Source organism: Ambystoma mexicanum, chromosome 12 (genome assembly GCF_040938575.1).
Source record: "Ambystoma mexicanum isolate Mex_15411 chromosome 12, UKY_AmexF1_1, whole genome shotgun sequence".
NCBI classification, from domain to species: domain Eukaryota; kingdom Metazoa; phylum Chordata; class Amphibia; order Caudata; family Ambystomatidae; genus Ambystoma; species Ambystoma mexicanum.
In genome coordinates, this window is record NC_090936.1 from 871717486 (window position 1) to 871741642 (window position 24157).

General features: G+C 48.2%; 1 protein-coding gene across 1 annotated transcript in view; it reads left to right on the top strand.

The window, feature by feature from the left end:
* The window catches only part of LTA4H (leukotriene A4 hydrolase), a 590002-nt gene that overhangs the window by 142116 nt on the left and 423729 nt on the right, over window positions 1–24157 (top strand). Inside the window, exon 3 of the mRNA XM_069629348.1 lies at window positions 42–162. Within this exon, the coding sequence (XP_069485449.1) occupies window positions 42–162 (121 nt within the window). The remainder of the gene's footprint in view (window positions 1–41; window positions 163–24157) is intronic.

Below are 24157 nucleotides of genomic sequence, written 5' to 3' on the forward strand. Positions count from 1 at the left end.
TGTATTGAATGATATGTGAATCAATGTTTCTATTCATACAGGGGACAAGATGTGATTGTGGAAGTTTCTTATGAGACGTCACCGAAAGCTTCAGCACTTCAGTGGCTTGCTCCAGAATTGACTGCTGGAAAGAAGCACCCGTATCTCTTCAGCCAATGTCAGGTGACTAAAGACACCACCCTGCAGTCTAAAAACACGTGGCAGCTGTACTTGAAATTATTATTCTGATGTTATGTGTATCTTGAGCAGGACTTTCTCGATCCATGTTATTGAATTAAGACAAAAAGCAATTGCAGAATAGTGGATTTGTGTGGCTTAAAGGGTGAAACCTAATCAGAAAGAGTGATTAAATGACAACATTGATAAGGTGCTCACTAATTCAGCGTGTCTCTAGCAGCACGGCAATGTGTTCACTGTTTTGTTTACTACACCAAACCCTTTGTTAGTCAAGCCACTACAATCTGTTCTTGTCATGTACTCCAGATACCTTCAGCACCTCACTATGGAAAAGAAATGCACCTTTTGTGTGAACTTGTGAGAATCCTGCCTCATCTCCTACAGTCCACACTGAAGAAGTTGCGTAATGCTGTATTGTTTCTTGTATAGTGTCGCCTGTTTCTCTAGACTGCTTCAGGGAGATGTGTATCCAGATAATAAGGGAATTTGAGAACTTAATCCGGGAAGTGTCATGAAAGGCTCCAATACCTCCTCGACTTCGATAGTTAGTTTTAGGGTTTTTATTTTCAAGATGTTAAAAAAAATCACATTTTTAATTTTCGTCAGGATGCATGCAGTGTATAGTAGTAATGGTTTTCCCTCTCTCGTCTCCCTTGGGCTACTGCCATCCTAATCCAGGCACCCCTAATCCTCGATTTTTCAAGATAGCGATCAGAAATACTTAGTGTCTACTACTAGCTGTCGGAGAGGGCTGATTGGTAAAAGCATCATCTATCTGGCCCCCTCTGTGGATTTTCTAAGGGTTCACTGACCTAACACTTCCCCAGGTTTCGCAATAGGAACTGGTGGATCACATGTGTCGGTGTCGATATCAGACACCCTGATTCAGTCTCTCCTTCAATCTCTCCCATCTCCTCTCCATGATCTTCCCATTCTTCCTATTCCTGTCCCATTTTGTCACATTCCCTCTGGTTCTCTTCCCATTTTCTTTCTTCTGCCCCACCTATGTCCACACCCTCTCTCTGCTCTTCGTTCCTCACCTCCCTACTCTACTCTCCCCAAATTACCTTTCTACACGTAATCCCCAATATGCACCTCTTTGCTCAAATCTTACTACACTATCTCTGCCTATCTTGTCCAACTGCCCCCTGTGCTTTACTCTGCCCTCACCACTACTCCCACCACACTTTTCACACTCTTCACACCCTCCCACCGTATGCTCTCCATCAGCCATGCTTGTTTTCCAATTCAACAGCAAAAGAAAGGCGTTGAGTCCCTAAACAGACAATATTGCAAAATTATATTCTGGGCAGAAGTACAAATGAACGTAAAGGCTTTGATGTGTTATATCCGAACTTTTACTAGAAGATCGCATACCACCTTTGCATGGTGACAATAGTCTAGAGCAGGCTATACTTTCCAGAGAGTTAATTCATCAGGAATTGTCCAAAAAACTGCATTATGGTCAGTCTTAAATAAAAAGAATGCCAAGCAAGGTTCTAAAAAGATATTTTCTAAAATCACACACAATACTAAAAACGTAACCACCGAACTTATTAGTAGAAAAACGCACAAATACAGGCTATATAATGGTGGTGTAGTGGTTCTATTTGCACTTGGCGGGAGACCATTGTAGGTGGGTACGGTATCACTTTCCTACCTTATTGGTACTTAATCCAGCTTGTTACCGGACTCCAGCATCCCGCGCTTACCTAGGTGTGCCGCACTCGGGCTAAAGACTGTGTCAGGAAAGGTAAAAGCTGTAGGAATACCCCACATCCCTATAACGGAACATTAGTTAGGTTAAATTCACTACAACATAAGGCAAGACAGACGCAAATGGTGCACAGTCTTTTATTGATCAGATTCTATATCTATGACTTGAACCAGTCCCATTACACCAGCAGTTTTAGATTTTATAAAATAGAGGAGTAAACGCACTACACGCTAATAAACAGTTCCTATGCCCCAGCTGCATATATATATATATATATATATATATATATATATATATATATATATACATTTTTTAATATTTTAACAAAAAGTAACCGTACTCCGCATGGGTTCTGTAGACAGACATGCACTCGTCAGTTTTTTAAAATCAATGATCCTGTAGGTCGCTGTTCCGAGTCACTTATCGCTTAATGTGCTTTGCACTCTGAAGTAAACTGCACTGAGAATGGGTGTGTGTGGCTGGCTGTCCTACCCAGAAGCAGACATGGAGGGGTGGCGAGAGTTGGCGTGCTGCAGCATATTGGGACTTTCTGTGTGCTCTCCCCACCTGTTGCATGTGTGTTGCTGTGCAAATAGCTCAAACGGTGCATCCTAGGGATGTGAAACATGGTTTTTGAGCCTTTGAGTTTTGTTCCTCGCATCAAGATGCTTCAAATGAGTTTTGCCCAGTCCTTCTATGACCACATTGATGCTTTGCCGAATTCAGGCAACCGTCTCCTGTGTCTAGGGGCTGAAATCCAGGGAAAGGGTAAATGGTAGCAATGGTCCGGGTGGAGATGGGAGAGATGACCAGCTTGCAAACCAGGCTCTCAAAGGAAGAGTTGAGCTGAGTGCGTAAAATGGAAGCAGGAACCCACTCAGGGAAGATTAAGGCAACCCCCTGAACCCCCCCACCCCACCCACCCAGCAGTGCAGTGCAGTGCAGTGCGGTGAGGTTGAGGCTTGGAGATAATCTTGAAGCCGTCCGGGAGGAGGGAGTCCACAGCAGTGACTGAGCGGGCATTGAGCCATGTCTCGGTAAGAGCGAGAATGTCGAGGTCAATATCTTCAAAAGGAGGCAGATGTCAGCGGAGTGTTTGTTGGCTGAGCGGGTGTTAAGAGTCAGGTGGAGAAGGTGGCTGCCTTTTGAAGGTTTTCTGAGGTGGGGTACAGGGGCATGGTTCACCAGTCGGAGGAAGATGGATGGATGGATGGATGGATAGAGAGAGTAGTAGGGGGAGATGCAAATGAATGAATGAATGAATGAATGAGAGAAGGCAGGATTCGGTCAAAGAGAAGGAGGTTGGGTTGAGGACCCTGAAACAGGATAGTGCCTGTGTGATAGACATTAACGAAGCAACGTGAAGATGAGAAGCCAGCCAAGAGGACTTCTGACTTGGTGAAACTGTTAATGGGAGAGGATGTGGAAGGAGAGAGTGTAGAGATGAGATGAGATGGGGTGGGGGGGGGGAGTCCATAGATCAGGAGAGGGGACAAGGAAGAGGATATCAGTGAAGACCTCTCTGGAGGAAGCAGTGACATGGGTGTCTGCGATGGGAAGGCCAGGGTTTGCCCTGAAGATGCCTTTTTTGTGCTTTTATTTTTACCGGACTTCGTGAGAGAGAAGGGATAGAGGATTGTGTAGTAGTTAGAGAAGTTGGGTGAGATAGAGAGAGCCATAGGCATGTCAGGGGTTTATCAAGGAGTGAAAGAAGAATGACTGCACAGCACAGTTCTAGCTAACTCCCCAGGAGGCCTAGTGGAAGTAGTCACAAAGGCATGAATGCAATCCTGAAAGGAAATATAATTTTAGGAGAACAAGAGGTGCACAGATGAAAACGTACACACACCCAAATTCGAGGCACAAATTCAATGAGAGAGGATGTAGGTTAGTTGAGGCAAGGAAAGCAAGGTACATATGCACAGTGTATTGATTCGGAGAGATTAGTGGAGGTAGAGGAAGAGTTCAGCCATCACTCACTTGCATATCTGTTGGGAGCGTACGTGTCCAAGGATTAGATGTAAACACATGTGGGAGCAGTAACTAGTCAGGAGGTCGAGTTATAGTTTGTATAGGGGGCCTCCGGGCCCTCCTCGGACAGGCACAGGCAGGACAGGCACGGCACAGGCAGGACAGGCACGGCACAGGCAGGACAGGCGCGGCACGGACAGGGCACGGCACGGTACAGGACACGGCACATTACAGGACACGGCACGGTACAGGACACGGCACGGTACAGGACACGGCACGGTACAGGACACGGCACGAGACAGACAGAACAAGACAGGAACGGCACAGGCAGGACAGTCCAGGACAGGCACGGCACAGATGGGACAGGACAGGCCAGGCCAGGCCAGGCCATGCCATGCCAGGCACGGACGGGACGGGACAGGACAGGCCAGGCCAGGCCATGCCAGGCACAGGCGGGACAGGCCAGGCCATGCCAGGCACAGACGGGACAGGACAGGCCATGCCAGGCACAGACGGGACAGGACAGGCCATGCCAGGCACAGACGGGACAGGACAGGCCAGGCACAGACAGGCCAGGCACAGACAGGCCAGGCACAGACAGGCCGGGCACAGACCCGGACAGGCCAGGCACAGACCCAGACAGGCCAGGCACAGACCCAGACAGTCCAGGCCAGGCACAGACCCAGACAGGCCAGGCCAGACACACAGGACCAGGCACATCAGGGACCGGGACAGGCACATCGGGGACCGGGACAGGCACAGACAGGGACAGGCACGACAAGACACACAGGGCACAGACAGAGAGGACAGTCCAGGCCAGGCCAGGCACAGAGAGGACAGGCCAGGCACAGAGAGGACAGGCCAGGCTGGGCACAGAGAGGCCAGGCCAGGCACAGCCAGGCCAGGCCAGGCACAGCCAGGCCAGGCACAGCCGGACAGACAGACAGGCCAGGCCAGGCCCAGACAGACAGCCCAGGCCAGGCCCAGACGGCCCAGGCCAGGCCCAGACAGACAGACAGGCAAGGCCCAGACAGGACAGGACAGGACAGGCACAGACAGACAGACAGACAGACAGGCCAGGCCAGGCCAGGCCCAGACAGGACAGGACAGGACAGGCCAGGCCAGGCCAGTCCAGGCCCAGACAGGCCCAGACAGGGCCAGGCACAGACGGGGACCGGGACAGGTCCAGGGACAGGCACAGACGGGGACAGGCACGACAATAACAGACGGGGACAGGCACGACAAGACAGACTGGGCACAGACAGGGCACAGAGACAGGACAGGACCGGCCAGGCACAGACAGGGCCATAGTGGGCCTTCAGTGTAGGGGCCAGCGTCTGCCTGCCATTGCCACTGATTGGTTAATGAAGAAGAATCAGCCAATGAGGGCCATAGTGGGCCTTCAGTGTAGGGGCCAGCGTCTGCCTGCCGTTGCCACTGATTGGTTAATTAAGAAGAATCAGCCAATGAGGGCAAGGGGCAGCTGCCTTGGATGAATGGCTCCACAACCTAGAAACGGTCGGCCATCTTGCAGAGTGGGAGACTCTGTGTTCACGAAAAACAAAATGCCACCAAAGAAAGTTTGCAACCTTCGTAAAATGCTTCCACAGATAAACGCTTTGTAAATGAGGATGAGCGGATCGCATCAATTGAAATTAGCACGATGTGTCCGCTCGCCGGTTTTTATTTCCTTATGATGCCATTCACAATCAATTTTGTTGAAAAGGCCCTGCAGGGCTTAACTTTTCATGGAATCTGCACAGGACGCTGCACCAGCACCTCCTATGGATCGTGGTGTGTGCCGAGACTGTAGCTCTGGCCATTGTCTATATAGAATCTCCTTATATATTGCTCACTTCCTTTGAAAACTGCTTTCTTCAATGTTAGCTTGGCCTCGGGACTGGGAAGAGTTTCTCTCTTCAAGTGACACTGGTCTTCTCCGACTGGGTTGTTTATTTGCTTTGCGGCTGCATACACCGGAGCTCCGGCGTCTCTCACTGTGTTTCTCTGGCTCGTCAAAAGTTGCATGCTCCGTGACCTGCCATGTCTCCACCTTCACACGGCGTGATGTCAGGGGGCTTCCCTTGCACATAGCACTCTCCTTCTGCTCTCACTCGTCCAGTTAAATACAAGTTTCTGGTTAAATCGACGTCTTCCTTTCTTTTCACATTGTATTCAAGCAAACATTAAGTTGCCAAACTACTCTTAGAAGGTAGTCCCATATGTGTGGCTATGGTAGTTGACTTGGGGAGTGTTAGGGAGGAATTCTCCATAGTGGCTAATTTCACTCACCTAGTGAGTCCCTCAGCAGCTTTGCTGGATTTCAGGGGTTTATTTTTTTTCATGTTAAGAGTGTGACCCTTTTTATTCCCACTCTTACCTGCATTTTTGTGATAAGTGTTCTTTTTATGTGTTTCATGGACTCAGAGTCTAACCAACTCTGGGGGCATCCTCTTTTTCTGTGTCGCACAGCACCCTCAGTGCAGTGACACTGGGTTGTCGTTTCGACTTCCCAAGACTCCATTGCTGGGGCTGACTACAGTCCCCGAGCAAAGGTAAAGTTGCCATTAACTTTATCAGGCTTTTTAAAATTGCCAGACTCAGCACACACCATCTTTTATAGAGTGCTGAAGGGGTCACTTTGTGCCTCCTTTGTCTAAAGTCCTGTTTGACTTGCATTTGGCACCCATAGTTTAAAGAATTGGCTGGTGGCAGTGGTACTACTACACTTTTCTTTTATTACCGTATTACATTAATACGCGGTAACGGTAAAAGCTACACGTTAGCTCTAACCCTAAACCCGGCCGGGTTATATTGTTAATAACTTTACTCCGGGGGTGTTTTTCGCCATTTTCTTTGCTAGGGGTTCCTTCTCGAATCTTCCTTCGTGAGTTTCACTCACTTTGGTTTTCTTTGTTTGCCGTTTTTGCAGGCTTCTGAACAGAAGCCCTGCCAAAGGCACCTGGGAGTCTAGGGTAGGCAGGATGCGAGGGAGGGGTTTGAGACCCCCTGCCCTTGGTTCCCTTGGGAACCAAGTCGCACTTTGGTGTGATTGGTTGGGGCACTGTCCGGCCTGGACACTGACCCCCTGCTGAATGATTGACAGCCAGGCTGTCTGAATGGGGGAATTTAGCATAAATACCCACCACCTTGGACTGGAAACAAGGTCTCCACGGGATCAAGGGACCCGACGAGGAGAGACGGAGAGGACAGCTGCAGACGACATCAACCCCGGTGGAGCCCTGCTGCAGGTTCGAATTCCTGCTCTCAACGACCGAAGCTCTTCATCAGAATCTTCAAACCCTTAAGCTGGTGGGACCAATCAGCTTACTCTGTGCCTGGCCCCTCTCCCCCCTGGTCGAACTTTGGTAATGTCTTGCCATCGCCGGATAGCCAGTGGGAGAGACCCCAGACTGCACTTAGGGTACCGGAGCCTTTTTCTGACACTTAAACTCTGCTGCTACCTACCGTCCCGTGTGGCGCAGGACCCTCCAGTCTGCCTCCTCTTGTGCAAGTGAGTTGAGTGGTGGACACCGGAGCCTGCAGGAAACCCACCTGGACCCGCGACGCAGTTGGAGTGTTCGTTTTTCATTATAAGGTACTGGACACCCATTGTTGGCTTTTCGGAGCGAACACGAAGGAAGTCGTTCTCGCCTTTCATTTACGGAAGGGCTGGTGTGCTGCCTCCACCTCGACTGACATTGTCTGCTACAGTCCGTTTCGTTTTGCGCCTGCACAAAGACTTAGTCGTTATGAGAACCGTGTGATCTTGGGCCAATTGACTTTTACCATTGACTTTGGCATAGGCCTTTTTGCAGATCTACCCTGTTGGTTAATGCTCTTATTAGATTGTGCTGCCTCGATTTGTTAGGACTGATCATTTCGTTTTACCTTGCTTGCCTTATCTTTTTAACCCTCTCATAGAGAGAATTGTAGATTGCCATTTATAGGTCTCCTTGCTTGGGACCATAGACTTGTCTGCAATTATTGAGAGTGTTTTACTTTGGCGCCTTGTGTTCACCCTGTCTCATCGATAGAATTGTAGAGTGCCATTTATAGGTCTCCTTGCTTGGGTCTATAGACTTGTCTGCAATCATTGGAAGTGTGTTGTGAAGTAACATTTTGACTATTTTTATGACCTGCCTTTTTCTCTCCCTTTAACCTAATTATTGGAGTGCCATCTGAGCTACGTGCTCACCTCTGTTTTGACAAAAAGTGGTGTTTTAACTTAGACTTGTCTAGTAATTGCTAAGGGAGGTGTAAATACTTTTCTGATTGTGTTTTAACTTGCTTTTGATTCATAGTGCTAGTGTATTTTCTAAAGTGTGTGTTAAATAAATAATTATATACTTTTGATAACAAGCTCTGGTCAGTGTTTGCTTGCTCATCTGTGTTTTTGGCCCTATTGTGTATCCTCTGTATACTGCCTAATTCTTCTTGAGAGAAGTCTGACTGCTCAGCCACAGCTACCAGTAAATCTGGGTGGTACAGACTGCTACCAATTGGGTTTACTGCTTACTCCTGTAGTCTTAATCTTCTTGTAGTGGTCCCCAAGGGAACTGCACAGGATTCTGCCTAACAGTGAGTTCCTCACAGAAACAGGAGCCCTTGTCCCCAAAGGGGAATTCTCTCTCGGTGAGGTCCCACTTTCCTCAACCTTCTAGGGGAGGGTCTTTTGGAGTGGGCTCAACTCCCTAACCTCACAGGGGGCGTCACCCCCCCCCCCCCTTGGGGAGAAGGGACGAATACCTGCGATTTGTCACAGCACCTAGACTTAAGCTACTGAAATAAGTTTAAATGCTATCTTGATAGGCACACAGGGACTGATCGGGTCCGACCAAGACAGAACAGCTTTTCCTTCCTGATCCATAGGGTTTCCAGGACACCAAACATTTCAACGACTTTTCATAACAATATAGGTTTAACTTTTCAAAGTTTGCTACATGAAGATTCACTTTAGGAATACCTGTTGTCCCGTCAAGCAAATTAAAACAATGTTCTTTTCATACTTATTCCTCTAGAACACTCAAAATGTTTGGTTTACCCTTGATGCTAGTAAATAATGCCATGCCGCAGTAAAAACATGTCCAGATTTGCTTCACCAATGGTATCTAAGACAACATGTTCTGGCTGCTGCTGCACAAGCCACACACACTTTCTCTTGCGCTCTCGACTCTGCTGTCTCGTGCTTTCGAGCGCACTCTCTCTCGTGCGCGCACTCTCTCTCTCGTCCACTCTCTCATGTGCGCGCTCTCTCTCGTGCATGCTCTCTCTCGTGCGTGCACTTACACGCTCTGCTCTCTCTTACACGCTCTCTTACGCGCTAGCGCTCTCTCGCCCTATCTTGCGCTCTCTCACGCTCTCGCCCTATCTCGCGCTCTCTCGCCCTGTCTCGCGCTCTCACTGTATCTCTCGCTCACTGTCTCGCGCTCGCTCACTGTCTCACGCTCGCTCTGTTGCGCTCGTGCACACACACCCTCTGTCTCCCTCTCTCTCTCCCTGTCTCTCTCTCTCTCTCCCTCTCCCTTTCTCCCTCTCTCTCTTTCTCTCTCTCTCTCCCTCTCCCTCTCCCTTTCCCTCTTCCTCTCCCTCTCCCTCTCCCTCTCTCCCTCTCTTTCTCTCACACACTCTAGCTCTGTTTTTCTCTCACACACACACACACACACACACACACACACACACGGAAACAACCACACTTGTGCACACACATACTCGAACTATGTTGGCTTTACTATTTATGTTCAGTAGAAATGCCATGCCACAGTAAGAAAACGTGCCCTAGAATCCTTTCGCAATCAGAGGGCCTGCTCCCTGGCCATGCACACACATTAATTCAAACACTGACTCACTTTCACAAATGCAACCAAACAGCATACACTCTTTCAAACATGCACTTACAGACACAAACCCCAGCATGTAGCTGCACAAACACTTTTTCCTTGCCTTCCACAATTGCCCTCTGGCTCCCACACAGCTAGCAACAGTAACCAGGAAGCAAGGAAAATTCCTGGTCCAGTAGGGCATGTGTAGTGCAGCCGGAGCACCTCCTTCATGCTACTTCTTGACCCACGAACATACGGGGAGGTCTACGTGTGCCATAAGCCTGCAGTACCCCAGCCTGCTTCCCCAATGGGCCATTTGGCTGTGGAAGGAAAATGCCCTCTGCATTGATTCGCCCATTGGAAATCCGCACAGGGGTACTGTAAAGTGTCGCAGACAACCATGCTTCCCTTTGACAGTTACATCCAGTCCAGGAGTGTCGACTCAGCTGCTTGCTTCAGCCCGAGGGAGCGCTTAGTGTTTTCACTGTCCTGGCTCATCCATGAGTAGCGAGTTGATGCTCAATCTCTCATTGTAAACGAGCAGCCCCAGACAACCATTTTTGATTCAGGAGGTCTGGTAATCATACGCTGTCTTTCCATTCCTCTGCATTGGTCCGTACAGCAGTTCCCTGTGGTAACAGATGATAGCAGGGTTAACTGGATTTCTTGGAAGGGAATACATTGTCTTGCTTGATTTCCGTATATGCTGGAAATGGGATAGAAGCAGCACAGCAATCTAGCCTAAATGGAGAGAAAAACACAGGAATGGGTTGTTCGCAAAGCTTGTGTCTGTGCGTCCTTACCCTTCTGTTGCCCGTGTCCTTCCTGCATAGCTATATGTCCATCTCTGGAAATCCCAGAAAAACAAGGGGACCATTTTTTGTACTCCTTCCTACCTTCTCGGGAAAATAATTGATTCCATATAAAAAAAGGAAGGCTCACGTAGAACTCTGGCTCAGTGGTAGTCCTGAAATAATGGACCCTCACTGTAATGCTATCATTAACAATAGAAAACGTATTTCTGATGTTTGTTAATCTGCTTAGAATCACATGCTGTGCATAGTCCGACATCCAGTGGTCACTGCGGAGTATTGCATTTTGTTTTTCGTAGTCGAAAAGGGGACGTCGACAAGCCGTGTCTGTAACACTATCCCTATAGTGATGTGCGTTGTACCCACAATCCCTCACGCGTCGAGGTTCCCTCAGATTTTTTTTTTCAGCCCAGTTATTGGTCGCCTCTATGCGGAGCTCCTCGAGAGACATTGCGAAATCATTTCTTCGACCCTTGGTCGTTTATTATTATTAGTATCTAACACATAGATCCCTCCCTCGACGAAGCTGCAAGCTGTTTCTCCGCCGAGCAAGATCTTCGACGGAAGGACGAGCGGAGGAGATCCTTCGGTGTCGCCGAACACGTGGCCTGGCCTCGCCGGCCTTACCCAGTAGGGAGAGTGGGGTTGTGTGATCTTTTCTTTTCACTCTGAGAATGCCTTTCTCTTTCCCCTCCCTCTCTTTCGAGGCCGTAATCACACTTCTTGCCCTCAGCTATGGAGAGGACGCCCTTTAGGTTTTGCCCACTTTGCAAAGGCAAATATACCGGGAAGGACAAGCACAAACGGTGCAACCGTTGCTTGCCCCTCGATCACAAGGAGGACGGCTGTGCGGCCTGTAAATTACTTAAGCCCAAAACGATAAAGGACCGCAGGGTCAAAAGGTGGGCGGCCTACGCCATGTCTAGGTCAGATTCCTCGCCCGCTGCCGCCGGATGTGACAAGGACAGTGATTACACGGCCCCCGTAACGGAGGTTGTAGACCTCTCGAGGGAGCGTTCTCGCTCTTCTTCGACTGTCCCCGGCCCAGACAAGCCCGGCTCACGCCCAGCTTATGGGGATGAACACCCCGGCGACAAGGACGCACACAAGAAATCTCATAAACACATACCCCACGGCATGCATTCGTCGAAGACGAAGGCAGCCATAGCGCCAACGGAGGCGCCGGGCCCACCGGCGTCTTCCGCCGACCGTAAGGGTCGCCAGCCCTCCCCGCCACCACTCCCGCGACAGGCGACCGGGCACTCTGGAAATAAGGGCGCTAACCCCAAACCCTCAGGCGGCGACGGCCCTCGTAAGAGTGCGCACGTTGCCAGTAAAGACTCGACGGTACCTAGCGCGACGGCGAGCGATCCCTCGGCAGAGAGAATGATCGCCGAAAGCCTCGCGCGTATATCTTCTAAGGACGGCCAGAGACGGACGGCAAGTGACACGCCGAAAACCGCGCACAAGGCCAAAGAAACGCTGAAGGTGCCAGAAAGTAGGCTGGGACAGCTCCCACCGTCGACGGAAAGCCCTAGCCTGCCAGAACACTTCTCAGAAGGCGAAGGCATCTTATCTTTGACACTATGGGACAGATCTAGACACTTACAAGGAGAAGAAACTCCTTTTTCACTCCCAGACCGCTCTGGCCTACCTCAGTGGACCTTAGAGAAGTTCCAGTCCTGTATGGACAAGTTAGACAGATTCATGGCCATTCCAGAAAATAGGACACCTAAAAGACCTAGGGAGGTACTCCTAGAAAGTCCAAGGGCTAAATACCCGAAGTTGTTCTATAACCCCTTTCAGGAGGATATGAACTCTTACGACCTCACTGAAGAGGACACTCACTTCCAGGAAGGAGAGGAGTTCATTAATGATGAAAACCAACAAGAGGGAGAAGGCTTCTATGAGGACACTAACATAAGTGAGAAAGGGTACGAGGAAGACCCAGGTGAGGGTGACCCAAATCCCTGGCAGTCACCATCAGGGTCTACAGAGCCAGACATTATAGACATCAGGTCTCCTCAGATCACACCAGTCAGGAACCCTTCGCCTGTTGACGATCAGCCCAACTTTAATGCGCTGCTGAGGAAGGCAGCAGCACATTTTGAGGTCGAAACTGGGGAGGTCACCCCAGACACTGACTTCGTGGAAAGGATTATCAAAGAAAAACCCCCCACCAGCCAAACAATTCCAATACTCGCCTCTGTTAAGAGACAAATCAACCCTTCACTGGCCACCCTGCACTAGTAAGAGGGGTTAATCCAAGAATCGAAAAATTGTTCTCACCCTCTCAATCAGACCCACTATATATTAAGGGTCACTCAATCCCGGACTCCTTAGTGGTGACTAACACTAGGAAAAGGGCTGGGGTTCCACTGTCTACCAGCGAGGCACCCCCGGATAAAGAGGGGAAAAAGCTTTATGCCCTAGCCAAAAGAATTACCACCTCGGCAGTGTTCTCAACTAGAATTGCCAATAATAACTAGAATTGCTGGCAAGCTACGCTGATGCGAGGGAATTCTGCTGAAGCGCAACGTCTGGCTTCGCAATTCCGACCTTGGACCAAATCTCAAAGCCCCTTAACAGGCGGAGATTTGGCAACAAGTGTTCTTTTCGTGGCCAAAGCCAGCAACAGAATCAACAACTTCAATATTCTGTAAAAGTAATAGTGGCCAGTACAATCAGAGAGGTCAACGCCGTGGCAAGGGGAGAGGCCGGGGTTCCACCCCTAGAGGCTCCCAAGCCACCAACAACACCAAGTGACGCGAAGATTCGGGTCCCCTCCCATGCATCGCCGGTCGGGGGCCGGTTAACATCCTTTCTTCCAGCATGGGAGGGAATAACATCAGACCGCTGGGTACTATCCACCGTAGCCCGCGGCTACTGTATAGAGTTCAACAGTTCCCCAACATACAGACCCCCGAGGGGACGATGCATGACACCAGAACACCTCGCCATCCTTCTCCAAGAAGTGGACCAGCTACTGGAAAAAGGAGCTATAGAGGTCGTGCCTCTATCTCAGGTAACGCAAGGTATTTATTCAGTGTACTTCCTTGTACCCAAAAAGGATCTAACCATGCGCCCTGTATTAGATCTGCGCCCAGCGAACAAGTTTGTCAAACTCCAAAAGTTTCGTATGGTGACCTTACAGGAAGTGATCCCACTGCTATCACAGGGAGATTACATGACAACACTGGACATGAAAGATGCATACTTTCATATTTTAATGTTGCCAGCGCACAGAAAATACCTCAGGTTCATGATAGAGGGCAAACACTACCAGTTCAGAGTGCTACCCTTCGGCATAGCATCTGCACCAAGGGTATTCACGAAAGTACTGGCAGTGGCAGCGGCCCACCTGCGCAGGTTATCCATCCCAGTATACCCTTACCTCGATGACTGGCTCATAACAGGGGATTCTTACGAGACATGCTTCTCAAACACCCAAAAGACTGTAGACCTTTTGTTCCAACTGGGCTTCTCCATCAACGAGAAGAAGTCCAGCTTAGACCCCAGCCAAGTCAAACAATTCCTAGGGGCTCTAATTCGAACAAAGGACGGCCTCGTCTTCCCCTCCAACGAGAGGGTCCAAAACATGCTGTTTCAGATCCCCCAATATGTGGCAGGTCGAGAGGTGACGGTGCGCAAAGCGATGCGCTTGCTAGGAATGATGGCATCATGTATTTATTTGGTACCTCACGCGCGCCTGCGCATGCGCCCAATGCAAGAGTGGCTCAACAGCCAGTGGTGTCAGGCCAGCGGACAATGGGACGATCTAGTGGTGGTCTCGCAGGTCTTGGTTCTCTCGCTACGGTGGTGGACAAAGGAAAACCTGGTAAGAGGGAAACCCTTTGCCACACCCTCAGTGGAAGCCACTCTAACCACAGATGCATCCCTCACAGGATGGGGGGCTCACCTAGCCCATCAAACTGCTCACGGAGTGTGGACTCCGAGCGTAGCATCCAAGCACATAAACCTACTGGAGCTACTGGCCGTGTTCAAGGCACTAAAAGCCTTCCAGGAACACCTACAAGGGAAGACGGTGATGGTCCTTACGGACAGCACCACAGCCATGTACTACCTCAACAAGCAAGGGGGCACCCACTCTCCAGGACTGTCCAAGCTGTCCCAGAATATCTGGAAGTGGGCTCTCAAACACATGTTCCTACTGTCGCAACATGTACCAGGGGAACTCAATCTGCTAGCAGACGAACTCAGCAGAGACTTCCCTCTGCCCTCAGAGTACGACGTCTTCACACAATGGGGATTCCCAGAAATAGACCTGTTCGCAACTCTGGAGAACTCACAATGCCAAGATTACGCCTCCAGGTACCCCCAGAACCAATCCAAGGGGAACGGTCTATCGATTCCATGGTCAGGGAAATTTGCTTACGCCTTTCCCCCCCGACTCCCCTTCTCAACAAGATTGTGCACAAGATGCACCAGGAACAAGTTACCATGATACTAGTGGCCCCTATGTGGGCCCGACAGCCATGGTTCGCTCACTTGATGGAGATGTCTCTATCTCCCCCAGTGAAACTTCCCGGCCCGCACAACATGCTGTCACAGGACAAGGGCAGGACACTGCATCCATGCCCTCAGACCATGAACTTCGCAGCCTGGCTCCTGAGATCATAGAATTTGGACACTTGCAACTCCCGCAGAGATGCATGGACATCCTCAGGGAGGCTAGAAAGCCTAACACTCGTCACTGTTATTCTAGCAAATGGAAGAGATTTGTCATCTGGTGTAGAGGAAGAAGCATCGACCCAGTTGACTGCTCCCCCACGCACATTGTCCTGTACCTGACCCATTTACTGGACTCGGGTCTAGTGTTCAATTCCATTAAAGTCCACCTAGCGGCATTTTCTGCATGCACCACTTTCCAGCTTAAAGTGTCGTGGTGGAAAGTCCCAGTTATCAAAGTCTTCATGGAGGGAGTAAAGAGAATACACCCTCCAATAGCAAACCCAGCTCCCGGCTGGGACCTGAATGTGGTACTTACCAGACTCATGGGCTCACCCTTTGAACCCATGCACAAAGCAACTCTTAAAGACCTCACTCTTAAGACCGCTTTCCTAATAGCTATAATCCATTAGGAGAGTAAGTGAACTACAGGCTCTTTCTGTTTTAGACCCCTTTGTAGCAGTTCACAAAGATAAAGTGGTTCTACGCACGCACCCAAGGTTTGCACCGAAATTAATCTCAAAATTCCATGTAAACCAGTCAATAGAACTACCAACGTTCTTTCAAAACCCTTCCAATTCGGGAGGAAAAAGTCTGCATACACTTGATGTGCGCAGAGCTGTCATGTTGTACATGGAAAGAACCAGACCACTGAGAAAGACTAATCAGTTCTTTGTCTCGGTGGCAGCAGGAAGAGAAGGAGATGCAGTTTCAAAATCCACTATATCTAGATGGATTGTTCAATGTATCACTCTCTGTTACACTCTTGCTAAGAGAGAACTACCCTTCAAGCCAAGAGCACATTCTACTCGAGGCACTGGGGCATCCATAGCATTCATTGCAAATGTTCCCCTTGAGTCCATCTGCAAAGCGGCAACCTGGAGTTCTGTGCACACCTTTACAAAACACTACTGTCTAGATGCACACTCTAGATCTGACTCCCAGGTGGGACAGGCAGTATTAAGACATCTTTTCTCTACTGTTCCTTCTCATAACCCACCGCCAACTCCGGGTACTGCTCGCTAGTCTATGCACAGCATGTGATTCTAAGCAGATTAACAAACATCAGAAGACAATGCATTACTTACCGTAAAAGCATTTCTGATGGTTGTATCTGCTTAGATTCACATGCGCCCACCATTCCTCCCCGCTCGGATGGAAGGAACATGGACACCTTTCTACATCTCTCTCTCTTTTCTGTACTCACTCACGTATAGAAGGCTCCCTCAGGGCAGAAAAAATACAAACAGGGACCTCGACGCGTGAGGGATTGTGGGTACAACGCACGTCACTATAGGGATAGTGTTACAGACACGCCTTGTCGACGTCCCCTTTTCGACTACGAAAAACAAAATGCAATACTCCGCAGTGACCACTGGATGTCGGACTATGCACAGCATGTGAATCTAAGCAGATACAACCATCAGAAATGCTTTTACGGTAAGTAATGCATTGTCATCTTATACAAATCCCTAATCGCAATAAAAATGTCATAGTGTGTTAAACATTTATACAATACACAAACATCAAATAAGACAAGGGACTCTCTGCTGGACATTCCTCAGGGTCCACAATTATCTATAGATGTGTAGTGACTTTATATTCCATTAAAAACTTTACTCTGTATCCAGAAAGAATAAGTGTTCCTTGATTCTGCTAGGAATAACCTATGAGGATAGAGAATAATAATCTAAAGTAGGTCTATTTAATGACCATCATCCCCCTGACATTTAATACAATGAATGTACTTCGTGTAGCTGGAAAAATTGCCCATGAACACCAACAACCATGGCTGTTGAATTCCCACCATTACTGATCTGTATGGTACTATTTGATCGATGACCAAAAGGCTGTACTCTAAAGAAAGGGTAGGGGGGGTGAGCCCCCAAAAATCTTTTATTAGGTTGTGATGTTATACTACAGCCATAATAAATATAAGTGTATACCACTTCACACAAGCGCTTTCCTATAGTTATATGCATCAAGAACACAGCCATACACATGGACGACAATAACGGTTCAAACTGACATTCGCCCAGTCTTAATCACCTACACATGGAGACATAAAGGGGGTACCCCATAAATTATGTACTCGGGTACCGTCACATTTAATTGCATGAACAGTATGTGTTTAGCTCTGTTGCTAGAGTGTTTGTACCAAGAAAGGTCTACAAAACATAAGTTTTGTTGTGTGTTTCTTGGCCTATGCTGAGGAATGTTAATTGCACACGCTGTTTTTTATTGGTGTTTAATATATGCACATTTGTTACAGAATGTTGAAACAGTGCCCTGTTACTGTGCCAATTTTCCTTCTTCTGGCTTTGTGGTGTGGGGCTTTGTGATGTGTAAATGACAAAGTTAATGTTTGTTTTTTCAGCACATTAATGTGGATGTATCATACCGTTTGTTTCACTTGCCTTATCAAAGATTTATGGTATGGAAAAAATATGAAGGCGCTCTTAACTGCTATGATGCAAAGTGAATCTTGCAATTGGGAGTTTTCCAACAAGATGTAATCATTACAAGGGAAACTGAGACCAAAACATAGCAAGTGAAATTCTATTCCTTTGTCGTTTGATTTGTCTATAGTGCTTGAAACCGTGTTAATGCTACTGACTCTACGCTACAGGGCACAGGTTTAAGTGCTTCCCGCAACCTTCGTCTCTTTCTCATGCTCTCCATCTTTCTTCTTAAGTTAGTTTTTCCTGCATCATTCTTCTCTAGTATTATAGATATTGATTTATTTTGATCTTCAGCATCGTGACTGAGGCCACTGGGTTTGTCTGCCTCTGTTCTGTAAGCAAATCTGAGAGGAACACATCACCAGCATGTCTTAAGGACCTGATTTCTTCCCCTCTTTACTACCTCTGCCTCTTCTCTGCGCCTTTTCCCCTTTGATGCCACACACCATGTGCTTGGTCCTTCTCCCACTGCAGGCATTAACCTTTTAGATCGTGGCCACACCCCACCCCTTGCCTTGGACCAAGTGTGCCCCCTTGTTCCTTCTAGATTTTGCTAACTCTGACCTTGATAGCCTCCTGCACTTCCTCTTGATACTTCTCTCGAGCCTCCCCATGATACCTGATGCTAGCCCACCCACCCCCTGCCCCCTACGTAGTCCCTGCTCCAGGCCTCTTTCTCAAGTAATGGTTTGTGCCAGAAGCCTCGGATTAGCTTTGGGTAGGGATTGTTCCGTCCAGATGTTTCCCTTACTGCAGGCGATCTAATGTAAGATATAGGAATTCCCAAGTGTGGGTGGAGCGCAGCTTCAAAAGCCAGGCCACTGTTGTGTTTTGAGTGTGGGGGTCCAGCCAAACCAAACACTTGATCACCTGCATGGTGCCTCCATAATAAAGATGTGGACACAGGAACGAGTTCCAACATGTCTTTATCTCTCGCTCTCCTACTTACTACGAACCCTTTCTGGTCCTGTCACTTCCTTTCGCAACCGCTCCCTGCTTCCACCCCCACAACCTCCCCTCATTTTATACAACTTCATACCCGTTTCCCCATTTCTTCAATGAGTAGTCTTGGCAGCATCCGGCCCTTTGTGGTCTCTCAACCCTCAGCTCATGGGGCTCAGACATGTCTGTGGGCTTGGGATCAGTCCCATCATCCCAGTCTGACTCTTCCCCTATCTCCATGGTAGGATTTATCTTATTGATATGTATCCTCCTCTTTGGATCTGTTTCCTGCTACTGCTCTGCATCTTCCTGAAGTGTGAGGAGTTCCTTTGTATCTGGTACTGATCACCTTCTGCCGTTAACATGGAACCCCGCTTGCATGTGATTATCAGTGTGTCCTCATGGAAGGTAGCTGTGTGCTTGTTGGTTTGTGGTTGCTTTACTACTACCACGTCTTCTACGTCCAGACAGGACTCCTTCGCTCCCCACTTGATGTCTGCGTTTCTTTTCATCTTCTCTTTTGCTGCCCCGTCTTGGGCCCTCATGGTGTCATCTTCCTGGTATTTCTCAGTCATCAGGGAGATGTGGTAGTCTGGTGCGTATGTTTCTTCCGGACATCACCGCCGCTGGATATTTCACAATGGTGCTGTGTGGCATATTTCGGTAGTCCTGCAATAGCTGATAAAGCACTTGTTTATATGGTTGTCCTATAAAATGGGTTATTTGTAGTGCTATTTTTAGGTTTGACCTGAATCTCTCAACTGTCCCATTCACTTGGAGCCACAGTGGAGTTACCTTCCTGTGTTTAAACCCCATATACTCTGCAAATGTCTTAAAGTCCTGGCCTGTGAACACGGGCCCGTTGTCAGACTTTAACGTTGTTGGAATGCTGTATGCCATGAATATTCTGTCCAATAGAGGTGTGACATGATGAGCTGCCGTGGATCCCACTATTTGCACTTCTGGGATCCTTGAGTACTCATTCTTTCCTGCTAGCACATATTTCCACGCTTTTATAGGCCCAAAGAAGTTGATGGCAACTTTGTCCCACACTCTCTAGGGTAGTTCTGTCGTTTTTAGTGGTTCAGGATGCCTTGCTGGTGTGATGAGACAGCAAGTGGGGCATTCTTTGAGTCATTTCTCCACCTGGGTGTCCAGTCTGGGGAACCATACTTTCTGTTGTAGCATCCTCTTGGTTGACACAATGCCACAGTGCCCCTCATGGGCCAGTTCCACCACTTGTCACAGGGTGGTGGGTATGACGTTTATTTCGTTTGAGCAATAGTCCCTCCTCCGACACCGCCAGTTCTTCTTTGACTAATAGGAAGTTGTCAACGTCCCGTCTCACCTCCGCCGATATGCGTTTTCCTCTTTCCTTGGTCCTTTTCCATTGCCCATATTGCAGTGCTTAAGCCACCATTTGCTTGTCAATGTCAGTTTCTGCCTCTTGTGAGATCTCTAGTGGGTCAAGCCCTTTGGGGGATAGCTTGCTGTATTACGTCGGCCACTGATTGCTCAGGCGTCTCAGCTTTTCCCGTGTGTTCGGACAGGAATTCGGCAGTATCTTCTTCTTTCCCTGGTCTGTGAACAATGTCAAAAGCCTGTAGATGGAGACCCCACCTGGTTATGCTTGGTGGCATCTTCGCTTGAGGGTTGCCGTAGAGAAACAGGCCTTGGTGTTCCATGATTATCGTGCACAATTTGCCACAAAGGAACACATGAAAGTGCTCACAGGCCCATCCTACTGCCAGGCTCCTTTTCGGCCTAGGAGTAAGCCTGTTTGGTCTTTGATAGGCTTCTACTGGTGTATATGATGGGCCTCTGGTGCGCTGTGTCTTTACCTTTTTGCACCAAAATGGCCCCCCGTCTCACCGGAGTTGCATCCACTGTTGCTTCAGTGTCCCTTGTTACGTCGAAGTAGGGCATATGTTTGGCTTCCCATATTCTGCCGCAGATGGTGGTAAACGCCTCCTGACATTGTGGGGACAAGTGAAATGGCATGTGTTGCTTCGTGAGCGCCCTGAGGCATTTAGTGATGGTTGCAAAGTCTTCGATGTATCTCGTACAGTAGCTTGCGAGTCCCAGGAAGAATCTGAGCTCTGACACGTTTGTCGGAGGAGTCCCATTCAATGCAGTTATCTTTTCAGGATCTTGTGTCATGCCTTTCCCCAAAAATTTGCCTGAAAAACACAGGGTGGATTTCCTGAACTCTCATTTGTCCTTGTTGAGGATGAGATTTGCTGCTTCTAGAGCAATGCATACCCGTGACAGCATGTGGTGTTTTTCCACACTGGTGCTGAAGACTAGAATATCGCTGTAGTTGATGCAATTTGGGATGTGCTTTATCACATTGTGTATTTCGGCTTGAAATATTTCCGCCGCTGAGGACACGCCAAACTTAGCCTCTTGTACCTGTAGAGGCCTACGTGCGTCACAAATGTGGTAATGTACCAACATTCGTGGCTCAGTACCAGCTGATGATAACCTTTTATTAAGGTTGATTTTAGAGAATACCTTGCACCAATTTAGCAAGTGTATCATATCAGTGATACGGAGGGTCTGATGATGTTCCCATTTTATCGCTTGTTTTGGTCTCATTTCTACAGAGTCTTATGGCCTCCGAGTCTTTCTACGGCACTTGCACGATGGAGGAAACCCACGGTGTGGGGGTCCTGATGCCGGTTTTATTATATCTTGTTCCAATAGTTTGTGTAGTTCCTCCTCTACTTGTCACTGAAAGTTTGTTTATTTATTTCATTTGTAAAGCGCACATGCAACCCGAAGGCCTTGAGACGCTGTTACACATACAAGTCAGGTACAGGTATGGAGAACACAATAAGTCGGACAATAAGGTATAGGTGGAAAGACGGGGAGAAATACATAAGGATACATTGGTTGCACAGTGATAGTGTTACATACATAATAGTTATTCAGAGCATACCGAGGTAGGGAGACAAGGGGTAGTTGACTAGGTCATAAGGGAGGGGAGATTAGGAGAAGAGCTGGGTTTTAAGGGCTTTGCGAAAGACCCAATAGGATTTCTCAGCCCTTAGGGAGCGGGGGAGGTAATTCTAGAGTTTGCCCGTGCAGTAGGGGAAGCTAGAGCCTCCTGCTCTACATCTTCTCACTTTTGCGCGAGCAGTCTGTCTGAGTAGGGGGTCCTGGTAGGTCTAATGGAATGGGCTTTAGCGATTTCTTTTGGGGGGTAAGGATGCGCTGTATTAGCGAGGCACTTGTAGGCAATGGACAAAGTTTTGAAGTGGATCTGTTCCTGGATGGGCAGCCAGTGAGCTTCCCTTCTGGCACTGGAGATGTGTTCTCGTTTTGGGATGTTTAGGGCTGCTCTCAATGCATTATTTTGAATAGTTGGCAGTTTTCTGATATTGCAAGCGGATGTGCCTGTAAAGAGGACGTTACAGTTGTCTAACTTTGAACCAATGACAGCCTGGGCGATGGTGAGTGCTGGGGAGAATTCTTATAAATGGCTGATTTCCCTTACCTAATGAGTCCCTCAGCAGCTTTGCTGGATTTCTATGATTTATTTTTCTTACCTGGTAAGAGTGTGAACCTTTTTCCCACTCTTACATGTGTTTTGCCTTGTGTGTTTTTACCATTTTGTGTGTTCTTGGGCTCTGGAGCCTCACCTACTCCACGAGCAACACTTTTTGTGTCTGCTACACACCACCTTCAGTGCAGTGACACAGGGTTGTCTTTGAGACTTCCCACTGACTCCATTTTTCTGGGCTGACTACTGTCCCCCAGAAACATGTAAAGTTGCCATTAACTTGATATAGTCACTTTAAACCACAGACCCAGCACACCCCATCTTACATGGAGTATTGGAAAGGGTTAACTCTTATCCCTTTTTGTCTGTGCCTCTTGGAGCCTTGTTTTGCTCCCTTAACCTTAAGACTTGGCTGGTGGCAGTGGTATCTACCCTAACGTTTCTACCGCGATTTATATTATATGAACGTGGTACTGTATTAGGCTATATTATTAGCCTCGAACATAAACCCGCTTGATCAAATACATTTTATTTTGGCTCCGGCTGGGTTTATTCGCCATTTCTTTTTGTTAAAGACTTTCTCGTGTTTTTCTCTGCGCGCCAAACAGGGGATGATTCCTTTATTCGCTGTCTTTTTGCGGGCTTCTGCACAGAAGCCCTCCTTAAGGCGCCTGATAGTCTAGGTAGGCAGGATGTGAGGGAGGAATCTTCGGACCCCTGACATGGGTTCCCTAGGTAACCCAAGTCACACTCTTGTCTGATTGGCTAAGGGGGACTGGCCTTGCCCTGCCAGGCTGTAGGAATGGGGGAAAAACTGCATAAAAAGCAGGTCTCTGGGACTGGAAGAGCAGAGTCGCCACTGGAACGAAAGAACCAACGAGGAACTGGATGAAGCGGACCCCTACCGCGACTGAACTGCCCGGTGAAGCCCTGCTGCAGGTCTGAATCTCCAAATCCGACGACAGAGAAGATCCTCCAGGAAACACCTTCCCTTGAGCTGGTGGGACCAACCAGTTCGACCCAACTACAAGCCAGGACCCCTCCTCTGGTGGAATTCGCTGTACAGAGCTACAGTCGGCTGGATAGCCACGAAGGTCGGACCCTGCTTGGGTTTTAAGGAGCGCACCTTTTGTTCGTTGTTTTGCTCTGCTCTTGGTTTCTTCCCTGGGTGGCGCAGGACCCTCCAGTCTTCCTACTTCGTGTCAGTCCGACAGTCGCTTCAGGAACCGTGAGCCTGCAGGAACCACCAGGAATGTCTGCCTCAGCTACAGCTCCCTCTCCGTTTTAAGGTACTGTGCAAATCCGGTTGTCCGTTTCGTTCAACCGCGGTGAAAGTGTTTAAAATCTTTCTCCAATCTGAGGGCCTGTCCTTCTCTTCTCTTTGAACTAACATTTCTACCAACCAACCTCGTCCGGAATCTGTGCCACAAACTTTACCGCAAACTTCACTGAACTGTATTATCTTGAGCAAAAGACTTTTGAACTATTGACTTTGGCCCTAAGCCTTTTCTATCTGATTTTAACCTTGTATGCTCTCTTGTTCCATTGCCCTGAGTACTTAACTGTTGGTTTTGCCGAATTTCTAATAACTTTCTTTCCCTCCCTTTTAAATTGCTGGAGTGCCATTTTGTTCCCACTTCATTTTGTGAGCTTAACTTGTCTAGAATTTAAGGGAAGTGGTGTGGTGTATTTATGATTGTGATTTTTTAACTTGCTTACAATAGTGAAATGTTATACAACTGTTGAGTAAATAAATATATATTCTTTTACTTAGAAACATTGAGTCAGTGTTAGCCTGAATCATAGTAATTGCAGTCATTTGTGTAACTCTTTGTACTGCCCACTTACTCTTGAGATAAGTCTGCCTGCTCCGCTACTGCTACCACTATAACTGTGTAGTACAGGCTTGTACCAAAGGTCAAATTGTACTGTCACTTGTAGTCTTATTTGTGTGTAGTGTTCCCAAAGGGTACTGCATATAGTTCTGCCTAACAGTGAGACAGTTGTTTTGTGAGAGGAAGGGTCTGGCTGCATTGAGGACTTAGGTTGCATAAACTGCG